The sequence below is a fragment of the Artibeus jamaicensis genome, unplaced genomic scaffold (genome assembly GCF_021234435.1).
Source record: "Artibeus jamaicensis isolate MK-2021 breed Jamaican fruit bat unplaced genomic scaffold, CSHL_Jam_final scaffold_916, whole genome shotgun sequence".
Lineage (NCBI taxonomy): Eukaryota > Metazoa > Chordata > Mammalia > Chiroptera > Phyllostomidae > Artibeus > Artibeus jamaicensis.
In genome coordinates this window covers 10549652-10563040 of record NW_026522059.1, presented here as the reverse complement: position 1 = coordinate 10563040, position 13389 = coordinate 10549652, and the positions used below count along the sequence as shown (strand labels likewise).

At 44.2% G+C, this 13389-nt stretch overlaps 1 protein-coding gene across 1 annotated transcript in view; it reads left to right on the top strand.

The window, feature by feature from the left end:
- The window catches only part of FER1L6 (fer-1 like family member 6), a 130910-nt gene extending 117976 nt beyond the window's left edge, over nucleotides 1-12934 (top strand). The window contains exons 36-42 of the mRNA XM_037166462.2: nucleotides 345-487; nucleotides 2654-2742; nucleotides 3191-3289; nucleotides 5805-6046; nucleotides 7277-7440; nucleotides 10507-10607; nucleotides 12078-12934. Coding sequence (XP_037022357.2) covers nucleotides 345-487; nucleotides 2654-2742; nucleotides 3191-3289; nucleotides 5805-6046; nucleotides 7277-7440; nucleotides 10507-10607; nucleotides 12078-12261 — 1022 coding nt within the window. The 3' untranslated portion in view covers nucleotides 12262-12934. The remainder of the gene's footprint in view (nucleotides 1-344; nucleotides 488-2653; nucleotides 2743-3190; nucleotides 3290-5804; nucleotides 6047-7276; nucleotides 7441-10506; nucleotides 10608-12077) is intronic.
- The last annotated feature ends 455 nt before the right edge of the window (nucleotides 12935-13389 follow it).

Here is a 13389-nt window from a genome sequence, read left to right as displayed (position 1 = left end):
TCTCCTCGGCAACCTTGAAGCCCAGCTTGTGGTTTGTAGACTCTGGAGAAATCTGATTCAGGGAGCCCTGTATTCCAAGACCCCTGTTGCACTCTGGGTCTTCTTCTCATCCCATCTCATGTCTCAGTCTCAAAATTTTCAACCTCTTTTTCCTTCTGACCATACTACTGCCACATCTTTCTGTTTTCTCTTTGTTCTTTTTCTCTTCTGCTGGATTCTCTTATGACTCATTATATTTAAAGGAACCTTTGAATGTGTTTAAAAAGAGCACCGGACTGCCCATCACTGTCCCCTTCCAGGAACACACAGCTGACAGTTTCTTCATTTTTCTTTCTTCCCTGCAGATGAGTCGGTGGAGTCTTATGAGCACTTGGCCCTCAAGGTTTTACACTCTTGGAGTGACATCCCAGAGGCTGGATGCAGGCTGGTTCCTGAGCACATAGAAACCCGGCCGCTGTACCACAAGGATAAGCCAGGAATGGAGCAGGTAATGGCCAAGACAGGTGTGGCCCTGATAGGAGGTTTCATCCCCAAGGAACATGACTTCCCCCTTAAAAGTTAATCTTATGCACCCTAGAATAATCGTTCTCAAAAGGGACAGATTTCACACACGTACATCTGCTCTGCTCTGGGATACTTAACAATGTCTGGTTGTTTCAAGTAGGTAGAGGCGCTACTGACATCTCGTGGGTATAGGTCAGGATGCTATTAAATATCCTATTCTGCACAGAACAGCTCCTCACAACAAAGAATCATTGAGCCCCAAATGCCAGTAATCTCAAGGTCAAGAAACTCTGCCCCAGCGTCAATGTTAGACTCACTGCTTTTTCCTTTTTTTATGATTGGAGCTGTCAAACTCTTTTAGAAGCATTCTGGCATTTGAGAATCTTCAAAATCCATCGGACATGTTCAAGCCTTTGTCCAAATATCTTTTAACAAGCACACAACTCACTAGATTTCCCAGAGAGGCAATAAGTGGTGGCTAACCTTGAAGAACTGACAAGAAGAAACCATGTGGAAAAAATAACTAGAAATCTGGGTTAGAACTTAGAAGGGAAGAGAAGATAAACTTTATTAAAAGCCTTTTATGTACTAGGTCCTTTACATAAATGATCTCACATAATTAGGATCATCATAGAATTGCTTATCCAAACTGCGGTCATTTTGAGAGTGGAAGAGGTCACTGTTAGTAATTATGCTGGTGCAATGGATTTTCCTGGGCAAACAGGGCTATGGGGGTCACCTTACTCTTACTCCTTATATAGAAGTATTATATACTTACTATGATCCTTTTAAGGTGAGGAAATTGAGGTTCAGAGAGTTTAAATAACTTGCTCAAAGTTACTCAGCTAATAAGTAGAGCTGGAATTTCATCCAGGCAGTTCGTCCCTAGTCCTGTCCCTGCACTGGACTCTCTCACTGTGTAACTTGGACAAAGCCATGAACTTGACTATAATGGGGCAGGAAACCCAGCCTGCTACCCCACCCCAGTAGAGTTGGGGTATAAATCTAGTGATAGCATGGGTCAGGAAATGCCTGGAAAGGGTAAACCTTTCCCAGATGTAGGAGCTTATGATTGTTTCCTAAATTAATAATGATGTTCAGAATTACTTCCTTACTGGTATCCTTCCTTTTTCACGTCAGATGTGGCTTTTTGATTAAAGTTGAATGTCAATATATCTTGAGAGAATAAATCATCCCACTTTTGTCTAGGCCTGTAATCCTCCACTGAATTGATTCTTCTCTTCCCAAATGCTAAAGCTTCTCTCATACTGTCCCTTCCCTTAGGAAGTCTTTTTTTTTTCTCTAACCAAAGCTCCTTCCCACTACCCCCCATTTCATGAAAGCATATTTTTCCTACTCGAGTGGAAGCCCCACTTCCTTCTTATAAAATCACCCCTGACCACCCCACTGTCTTGCCTAACTGACAGTACTTAGAAGGTATACGACAGAGCTGAACTTGGACTCCACCAGACCTCCCAATGGGCTCCTAACTCCCTTGCAACAGAAGAAGGTATGATGTATGAAGTTCAAGTCAATGAATGGGAGACCCTGTTCCACCACTAATTAGCAGTAGGATTTCAGATCATTTCTTTGACTTCTCTAAGCCTTAGTTTTTGTGTGTGTAACACAGAAATATGGCTAGGGTGAGCATTTAATGAAGCTAATGGATGTTCAGGTACATTGGCAACAATAAAGCATGTACTTCTAATGGAGAGCATTATCTTCTTAAGCTTTGGGAATTTGTAAAAAAGAGCAGTCTCTCTGGTCACCAGAAAAGAGTTGAATCCAGACTCTGCTACATGTTGTCTGTGTAACATGGGCAAGATATTTGCTCATGAGCTAAGTGGTAATAATAACATTCTCCCCAGCGGGGATATTGGGGCAGTTCATGGATAATACTTATCAAGCACAAGCTCAGTAAGAGTTTGCCTGCCCTTTTCCTGCTCTTAATATATGCTCTGACTAATTCTTAATTAACATGTGAGTTCTGCCTTTGTCAACAAATATTCTAAACATGTATAAAGCTACCAAGCTGTATCCAGTATCCATTTCTAGCAAAGAGATCTGTTAAAACCATGAATGGTCTATTGCCCATGGGGTATGCTCCCCCTCACCCCAAAGCTAAAGGAGGTCTTCGTTTCTTCACAAGGGCCGCCTGCAGATGTGGGTGGACATGTTTCCCAAAGATATGCCTCAGCCGGGACCTCCTGTTGACATTTCACCAAGGCAACCCAAAGGGTAAGTGAGCTGCAGCCCAATCTCCAGGGGAAGAGGTCATGGTAGCAGACCGAACGATCACGACATTTGATCTGGGCCTCATGTGTTACATTGATCAGTTGGCACCTGATAATTATACCTCACTTTCTACCTGGCCAATTACAGCAGCGGGGAGTGTGGAGATTGGAACGGTGGCCCCTGTTTTATGGTAGGGGATGCTATGGAGCTTCAACACTCTGAAAAAAAATGTTGGTTAATATATGGAAGATCCGCTCAGAAAAATTCAGGTCTTTGGTGATTCCAGCTGGGATGGTTGGTTTTAAAGGAACCAAAACCTTAAGTGTTGATATTTTTGAACTTGGTATTAGTTGAGGGAACTTATAGACTCAAAGCAATACCAGAATCACATAGACACTCATTGACTCAGTTTTCATAGTTTTTAACCTAATGCCACCCTCCCTTACTCCAGATATGAATTGAGAGTAACCATCTGGAACACTGAAGATGTTATTTTAGAGGATGAGAATATCCTCACAGGACAAAAGTCAAGTGATATTTATGTTAAAGGGTAAGGTCATCAACAACCCGCCCCCTCCCTATCTGACCTCTTCTTGCCTTTTGAACCCCTAACCAAACCTAAGCCTCATGGAAGCTACTCCACCCACATCCCACAAAAGGAGTTCATCTTATCCACCTTGTTAGGTAAGCTCACTTTTGTCAAATACTTGTCCTATTTGATAATTTTGGTAGAACTATTATCTTATAAAAATAGTTTTGTGAAGAAATCTTGCTATATAAGCATTTCTTTAAATTAAATATTATATACTTAGACTTTTTGAGTAACATTCAAAATACCATTATATCTGAAGGATGTAGAGAGATGTGCTATCAATGAAAGATTAAGTGGTAAGAAGATTGTAAGGCTCATGCAAAGGCTGAAACTTCCCATTTGCAGGCTCTACTGATAAAAAAGATACCAACCTAGGCCTCAAGGAACTCAGGATATTATATCTCCTACACCTTGGCTATGACAGGCTTCCTTTTAGCCTCTAGTCATGGAGAGAAATAAGAGGGTGGAGAATCAGAAGCAAAAGTGACAGAAACTTGTAGCTCAGATAACAATTCATCTCAGCCTCCTCTTGGTATCTCTTTGTCTTCCCTTGCCAAATAGGCAAGGGCCAACAGATCTTCCTCCTCATCAATGCCCCCATTTCCAGTATGCCATCAAAGCTTGTCCATTTTACCTCTCAAAGAATTAGCAGCACAGTTCACTTCTCTCCATCTTCACCATATCACCCCCATAGTCTTCTCTTCCATCATCTCTTGCTGAAGCCACTGTAACACCAGTACAATATGAACTGGTCTCTCCATATTCACTCTTGCCTCTGATAATTTGTTCTCTAGGTTGAAACATGAGATGTCTTTTCAGAACATGATCTAATTATGTCAGTTGTGTACTTCAAACCCTTTACTGGTGCTCTGTGTTCTCTGGACATTCGTTCAAATACCTAATATGTCCTCAGATATCACATATGACTGCCCTTGCCTATCGCTCCAGCCTCATCTCACTGGATCAATACTCCCCCTTGCTTTCTGCTCTGTGGTCCACTGAGTTTCTTTCCTTTCTTCCATAGGACGTCTGCTACCGCATCCAAATCTCTGCGTCCAAATCCCTTCCCGCCATGGCTGTAGCTCCAGGAAGTCAAGGACCATATATCTCTGCTCTCCATCACTCTCCTAGCATCTATTTCTCACTTCTCTCCTCATAACAGGTACCACGTCTGTACTGCTTCAGGGAGTGCATCTGTAGCTGAATGCCCATATTTTGCCATGTATAATGCACACTCATGTTTTTGGCCCAGACTTTCAGAGGGAAAAAAATCTTTCATTTTAATTTTTAAATTCGATTATTTATTTATTTATAGTTAGAGACAAAACCCATTATTGTATTCCAGTGTATTATTTTCTATATGGACATTGTTGTTGCTTTCTATAGTGATACTTTTAATACATAAGCATAAAGAATCAAAAACATTTACATAGACACTGAATTAGTATTACCCATGTATAATGCGCATCCTTATTTTTCCCTCAAAAGTTTTGGCAAAAAAGTGTACATTATACCCAGCAAAATACAGTAACTGTGTCCATACCCTGAGTGGCACCACTTCCCTCAGAGGGAGTGGTCTTCACCCTCCCCTGCTCTGTGGGGGAGGGATGTCTGCTTTCAGGAAACACGTGGTTTGAACTTATCCATTAATTTGTATAAAAAGTATGTACCTTTCTCAATAATTCACTATGTAGTAGGGGTCATATATTAATTGTGGCTTACTTTACAGTGAGTATGGAGGAGGAAGACCAGGAAATACTAAGACGAAATAACTGTATCAATAATTTGGTGCACACAAAAGCACCTAACAGATGTTATCGCATGTAGTTCCTCAGAACAACCCCATGAACTCGGTGCTGTCACTGCCTCCATGTTCCAGGTGAAAGAAAGGCACAGAGAGGTCAGGTAACTTCTCTATGGCTGCACAGTTAGTAAGAGGTAGAGCCAGGACTGGAACTCAGGTGGGTGCAGGCAGCTCTCGTACCCACCATGCCACACTGATGCAGGCCTGCTGGGTCTTTGAGACCCACAACCAGGGAAAAGGGGGCCAGTTACAGTCCTGATATCACAGGTCTAAGTTAGGTCACTGTTAGAGGCCTCAGCGTAGTGGGTCATCTCGTTGTAACACTCAGGTGCGGAGGTGGCACCCTGACAAAGAGGGCTCTCGGGGTGAGAGGAGACCAGTGCTGCTTTCACGTGTCCTGAATTTGCCTTCCTTATCGCATGGGGCTTCGGGTCCACCCATGGGCAGTTGAATGCACTTCCCCAGCCTGCCTTAGAGTCTGTTTCTCTTTCATACCCTTTATCATCTATTTTCCCTTTCAGATCAGTGAAAACTTCTATCTGAACCTAACTACTTCGTGATCTTAAAACCATAATCGGTGACCACGTTGGAACTAGTTAAATCGCTCTGGATTAGACTGGTGCCTGAACAACCTGCCCTGAGTGTTTCGTTCTTTCTGCCTTTATTCAGGTGGATAAAGGGTTTGGAAGACGACCAGCAGGAGACGGACGTGCACTACAACTCGCTGACTGGCGAGGGGAACTTCAACTGGCGCTTCCTGTTCCCCTTTCAGTATCTGCCAGCTGAGAAGCAAATGGTCATCACCAAGAGGGAGAACATCTTTTCCTTGGAGAAGATGGAGTGTAAGGCGCCGGCCGTGTTGGTGCTCCAGGTGTGGGACTTTGAAAGGCTCTCCTCGGATGACTTCCTGGGTAAGCCCAGGGCTTCATGGAGCCGTATGAATGCCAAGGGCTGTGTCCCAGGTTTGGGGGAGCTTGGCCCGATTTAGCTACAAGGATAATAATTGTAGTGCTATTTATGATAGTAAAAAATTAGGAGCACTCCAAGGAGCCACTAATAAAGGATTGGGTGGATAAGTTATGGTGCTTCCATATGGTGGAAGATACATATTCAAACAGATTTGAATGGATGTTTGCTCTTCCCTTGAGAAGCTGTTAAATTGTGGGCTAATTAGTGGTTTACTCTGTACCTCAGTTTTCCTCAGTGGCAGAAGTGAGGGTAGTAATATTGCATATCTCAGAGTGTGTTGGGAACCGTATGTGTGATGATATCATTTAACAGGTAAGCACAGTGCCTCATACGTAGTAAGCACTCAATAAGTGATGACCCTGCAGCCACGGACATACTATAATGTTTAATGAGTTGGATAGATGTGCAAGATGCATTAGGTGAAAAAAGAGTGCAGAAAAAAAATTCCCTTTCTGTAAAATGTCTATGTATAGGAGAAAGTGATAGTCAGAGCTAGTCAAGGAGAAAGACGGGTAATAAGGATAGGAACTAATCCACAGAGCGGTGGTCAATTTTGGGGGACAGAATTATGAACATTTTTTCTATTATTTTTTCTTATGGTTATGTTCTAAATATTCACAGTTAGCAAATATTACTTTTGTAATAGGAAAAGGTTATTAGCTATGGAAAGCTCTGGCAGCCCTCATAGACATTCCCTGAGTCTGCGAAATATTCATTCACCAGTAAAGAGCCCACCAAGGTCTTGAAGAGTGGCCACAAAGACTGTGAGACTTAGCCCCTGACCTGGAGGGGGTCAGCGGCCTCACAGAGGAAGGTGAGGCGGGAGAAGGGGTTCTCCTTGGCCGATCTGTGCTAAGCAGGGGAAGGCTCAGAGGACAGGCACCTAATTCAGGCTGCAGTCAGGGGCAGAGATGCCCAGCAGCAATGACACCCGACACTGAGGCTTGACGTTTTCTTAGTGTAGCTCTGCCCCTGTGCTTTGAGGGCACCAAATATGCCTTAATCATATTTGTATCCCCAGTACCCAGCTTGTGCTAGGGATCCAATATGGAGCTAATTGAATGACTGCTGAGGGATGAATGCATGGATGAACAAATGAGTAAATGGGTGAATTAAGAATGGGGATTGATTTTAAAAACCCTTCCCTAACTGTTATGGGCATCTCTTCACAGGCTCCCTGGAAATGAACCTCAATAGTTTCCCCCGGGCAGCCAAGTCTGCCAAAGCCTGTGATCTCTCCAAGTTTGAAAATGCAAGCGAGGAGAGCAAGATCTCCATATTCCAGCAAAAGCGTGTGCGAGGCTGGTGGCCTTTCGCTAAAAGCAAAGAACTCACAGTAAGTGGCAGCTGCAGGAGGTGGGGTGGCGGGCAGGCAAGGAGCAGTGTGCTTTTTAAATGATTTTGCGAACTTCCAGTGAAGTGCCTTGCAGTAAAAATAGCATAGAGCCCTTTAGGGCAAAGGTTCTGCTGAGGAGCAAGAATTGTGAACCCTGTACAAATGCATTAAGCCTGCCGTAGTCCAGCATACTTGACTTAATAGCTGACTCTGTCAGGGTGGTTTTGTCCTTCTGACTTGAACTTACGCCCCCGGCGTTAGTTGTGTGTGGTTTTTTTTAACATTTCTACAAATCATGCACCAAGTCTTGAATGATGTAAAATGTTACATAAATTCCTTATCCCTTCATCTTCAAATACGAGACTCCATTTAAAAAGTGATCCATCCTTTGGCAATGTCCTTGAGAAAGTGACAGAAGGGAGAGCCATTTGTCCCTGTCCTTGTGTGGCACACACTGTAGGAATTCTGACCTCTCACAAACACTGGGGAGAGAGTTTCTTTGCCCTTTGCCCACTCTCTGTAAGGGAGGAGGGATGACATTAGTGATCGATGACGTTGAGAAAAAGGACTGAGTGTCATCGGTGGCCTCTTGTCTCTGCTGCTGACCTCCTCTGGGGGCGAGCGTGCTCTCCGCTCTGCTCCTGTGCCCAGGGGCAGCAGCATGTCCAGGAAGCCCGTCCGGAGAGAGAACTATCCTCTCTCTCTCTCTTTGCACCAGGGGTCTGGTGGTGTGAGGCCAGGATTCCCTGTGAACTTGACTGGATGAATGGCCGCTGCCAGCCTGACTCCACAGTATCTGGTTTTAGTATGTTTTCTGGGAGTTTTCTCTTCCCTCCATGCTCTGTGTAATCCCCGCCGAATGGAGGAAGTGGGTCAAGAGAATGAGACTCCAGCAGGCTCGTTCTTTCCCATTCTCCTAAGGACTTACTGAGGGTTTGCTACATGGCAGCCTCTGGTCTCAGTTCTGGCTCCACAGCTTAGCAGAGAACTGATTGATGAAGTCCAGGGAGAAGAGGAGATGTATTAATAATGCAGCCATGCATGAACTAATTGAATAATGCAGCCATGCATGAACTAATTGAAGTGTCTGTCACACAAAAGGGAAGAGAGAGGAGGGAGGGACCTAATTCACTCTGAGGGAGTTGAGGGGTCAAGCAGGGCAGAACATGAATTTTTCAAGAAACAGAGGATGATGAAAAGGTAAAAACTGCTCGCTAGCAGAGAAGACTCCTTTAGCACCAGGATCCTGGTTTCTAAACACCCGTTCACACTAAAAGAAAGAGGTGTTGTTGGACTAATGACTGACTCCAGGTCCAGGGCAGAAAAACACAGGATGAGTTTATTGTGACAGGACAGTCCGAACATCAAAAAGAAAGGCGACTATGTTTTGTGCAGAAAGCTTTTTCCAAGTTTGGAATTACTTCCTTAGTTCAGCTTCCCAGGAATAGAATTCCTGGGTCTGGAGTATGACTGTGTTAGATAATGCACATACTCACATGTACATACATGTATGCACACGTAGGTCTAAGTGTATCCTCTTCCTGAAGGGCTTTGCCAGGGTACATCCCCACCATTGGTGAATGAGACTCTGCCCCCTCTCAGGCCAGTGAGAGCTGAGTGTTAATAGCCAGAATTACTGCTGCAGAAGGCACGTCTGGCCGGAACACAGCCACCTCTCAGCCTTCTCCGGCCTCACCCTCTAGGCAGGTGAATTTGGAAACCATGAATATTAATGACATGTGCAGTAGCAACAAATCTAGTCTTTTCAGGACCTTTGCTTCCTGCACAGGTGTCACTGCCTTAATAGATAGTCTCTCAAACTGTCCTTTTTTTTTCTTTCTCTGATTTAAATTTACATTTGGAGGATATGATTAGCATAAGGCCTTTACCTGGTGCTTGGCTGCAAACTGATGACTGAGACGGGACTTGGAACCCTCTGTGCAGAGAGATACAGGATGAGGCGCGGCGTTTATTGGAGTGTGTTAAAGAGCACCTTCCCCTGCTGCCTTTCTGAGGCCAAATGAGTGCTTTGGGGCCACTCAGGCAGGGCAAGGAGAAAGGGACAGGCTCTTCATGACATTAACTGATGACTGTGTGCAGGGCAGGATTCATTGTATCATCTCTGCCTCCATTTCCTTCGCTCTGGGAATCTGGGTCCTTGGGACCTCTTTGGAATTTTTCTCTATGGGCAGGATATGTTTCTCATTAAACTATGTGTTTCTATCCATGAAAGTGTCAAAGGTAACAGCCATCATTTTTTTTAAGAGGTGACTACTTACCAGGCACGACGTTGAGTCCTGTGTCGGTGCTCTTTTATTTATTTTTTAAAGCGGCCTTATGGGATGTGTGTAGTTGACATCCCCACAAAAATGTGGCCAAAAGAGGGAAGGTTATGGACCCAGGTCACACAGCGAGTGCGTGGCGGAGCCTGGTTTCAGACAGCTGTGTCTGCGCTGTGTCCCGTCCACCCAGTTCTTATGCTGCTCTGTAATGTTCCGTAGGCTGCCCAAGTTCAGCCCTGGATGAAAGTCGAAATCACGTTCTAATGCCAGAGCCATGGCAATAATTGCGGGGTTCCTCTGAAACCTTGCAGAAAAGGCATATTTGTTTATTGTTAAATAAATATCTGGCTTCTTTTCTTCCACAAAAGGGGTCCCTTGGACATACACAACAGCAGAGGGTGGAGTTTCACGTCAGAGGGCCTGAGTGCAGATCGTAATTTTATAACACAGCTTAGCAAACCTCATTCAATCTTGGTTTCCTCAGCCATAAATGATTACAAATTAAAGAGTACATGTGCCTGAGTACACACGTGTCTGTGTACATGTAGGACTCTTTCTTTTCACAAAACTCAATACTATTGTAATGTCATTTCAGGGCTCATATTGTTCATCCTAAACAATGGCTTTTTGCAGAGCCAAACAGGTACCACTATTCCTCAAAATAAAGCAGCCGCCTCGTCAAAGCACTTCCCAGCAATCTCCCACATGATGACATTTTTCCGGAAGGTGGCGGTGCCCCAGCAGGTCTCTGTGACCAGCTACTGAAGCTTTTATCTTTTTGCAGGGGAAGGTGGAAGCCGAGTTCCACCTCGTGACTGCAGAAGAAGCTGAGAAAAACCCCGTGGGAAAAGCACGGAAGGAGCCAGAGCCCCTGGCCAAGCCCAAGTGAGTGGCGTCCTCGGTGGGGGCGAGCGTCAGAAATGGGGAAGGCCCTCTGAGCCCCACTGGGAGGAGGGAGGCACAGGGGTGTCCAACCTGTTGGCATCTCTGGGCCACAATGGAAGAAGAGTTGTCTTGGGCCACACATTAAATACATTGCAACATGGAATCACACACACAAAAACCCCATAATGCTTTAAGTAAACGTACGATTTTATCCTGGGCTGCATGTGGGCCGCAGGTTGGACACCCTGCCAGGATCCCGCCAGGAGAACTGAGAAGCCAGGAGGCGCCAACAGGTGCCACACAGTCCGCGTAGCTTTTTGTTTCTGTCACTCAAACTACTACTCTAAAAACAAGACAGAGGTGAGTGGAGAGGGCATGTTTTCTGTAATGCTACCACAAAAGCATTTCTAGAGTGTTTTCGTGTATATTTTTACTCATTTTTATGTGAATGTGCATTTCACATGATTTTTTTGTCTACTCATTCTATAATCTTACATGCAAAATTGTGTTCATGTATCACATCCTATACTGAAAAGTTTTCCTTTGTTCCCACAGTTGTCATAATTAGGGCTTTTTAATGGTTATAGTATAGTCCATAGACTTGATGCCCACAGTTGAATTGGTTACCACCCCATGACTGAATATTTAATTCATATCTATTTCTTTCTACTATCATAATATGAAAAGGTTTCCCTGTTATGAAATATTACTTTAAAGTAAATTCCCAGAAGTGGAATTACTAGAAGGGTTACTGTATTCAATTTAATCCATGGTTATATATCAATATAAAAAAAGTCAACATGTACAGATATAAAATATGCATACGAAATACTCTTTCAAATTCTATTTGTGCTCTCCCTCCCCAGACCCCAAGTGTCTCAAGATAAGTGGTCCCTTCTCTGACTGTACCTTTCATCTACCACAGTGTTAGGAACTTGTTTACTAATTCAAAATCACTTATTGAGCTCCCCCAGTGTGCACCTACTAAAAAACCCTCTGAAGAAGAAATGTAAAACCTAAGCCCTGCCTCCTGATAGCCCTCAGTATGTTCAGGGAGACACACAGGCTCATAGGATAGTCCTCATACTGTATAACACAAATAGGTGATGTTCAGAAAGGGGCCAAGTCAAGCCATAGGTGAGATAAGAATTTGAAATGAGGGGGTTCATTATGGACTGGGTGGTCAGGGTGGGGCTTGAGCTGGTCAGTGTACAGATGGGGGACCCTCACACCTCTGTCTTGTTCTAACTAGACTCTTGCCCTCCACCAGACCAAACTATAAGTGATGAGGAATCATTATTGCCCCAAAGGATAGATTGCTTCTGTGTTAAGCCTCCATGGTCTACTTCTCCTGTTCTCAGGCTTCTCCTTGTGGAGAAGTGGGATTCAGAAATACTTGCCGAGGTCTAGAGAATTCTGCAGGTGGACAACAGGACCCCCTTCCCTGATTTCCTCTTGCTTCTCTCTTAGCCGCCCAGACACCTCCTTCTCCTGGTTTGTGAGCCCCTTCAAGTGCCTGTACCACCTCATCTGGAAGAATTACAAGAAGTACATCATCATTGCTTTCATTCTGATCATCCTCATCATCTTCCTGGTCCTCTTCATCTACACCTTGCCTGGAGCCATCAGCCGAAAGATTGTTGTGGGCTCATAGAGGGTCTTGGAGGACCAGACCTTCCCTTTCTACTAATCCTCTCTTCCTCCTCACCTGTAAGCATATAAGAACTTGTTCTCTTTGCAGGCACTGAGCTGAGGGCTAATGGGATAAACCCAGAGGGCCAAGAACCAGTCCCTACGTCTAAGGACAGATCAGATCTTCTTGGAGGAGGTGGGAAGGGAGCAATCCCTGCCATCACCTCTCACATTTAGATGCTTGAAGTCATGTTTCACTCATGGGCAGTGTGAAATAATGACTCATTCCCCTCAGGGTCATCAACAGGGACCTCATATGGACTTAAGCAAATGTTTTCTTTATACAACTGATTTTATCCTGAGAAGTTTAATTCTGGGCCTGAGATTTTATTGAAAGTACTTCCTTTTAAATAAAAACTTTACAGCAAATAAACTGAACACATTTTAGCAATTACAGGGTATATAACCTGTCCTATATCTCTTAACCTTGTTTAATCCTTACGGTTTCCAACACACATTCACTTATTCAGGCTACAAAACCAGCTTGGAGGAAACATCATATCAGTCACCTAAAATAATTCATTGTTGAAATTCCTATCCAGAGAGGAGATGTTGCTGGCTTTTCATTAAAGTCAATGCTGTGGAACTTGGGATCAGTAGTAGCAGTGAGTTCTGGAGAAATCCATTTGGGTTTATGTTCCCTGGCAATTTGCAAGTGGCAATTTGCAAGTGGGAATTTTGTGTCTGTGTGTAGGGGCAGGGGTGGAGCTCCAAGCACCAGTAAGAATTCTCTTCAGTCAGAGTTGTACACCCCACTGAATCTGGTGTTTCCACAGACCACAGTCTGAATGGCCACCCTTGGCACTATTCAACATTTAGTCTTACCACCTTTGCAATAGATTCTATCATGACTCCAAAGCACAAACCTATTTCAAAAGCAGCCTTAGAAACAATATCCTATGCACTTGACTGACGGGGCCAGTTCTTCAAAGTGACCCTTTGATCTTCAAAGTAACACAGCCTGGATCTGCTACTCCATCAAAAGGAGGGAGTAGACATGAGGAGCTGGGGTCGTCAGCTGAGACAAGGAAACAAGGGACTTGGGACTTCCGGCCAAGATGGAGGCGTAGGTAGACACACTGTGCCTCCT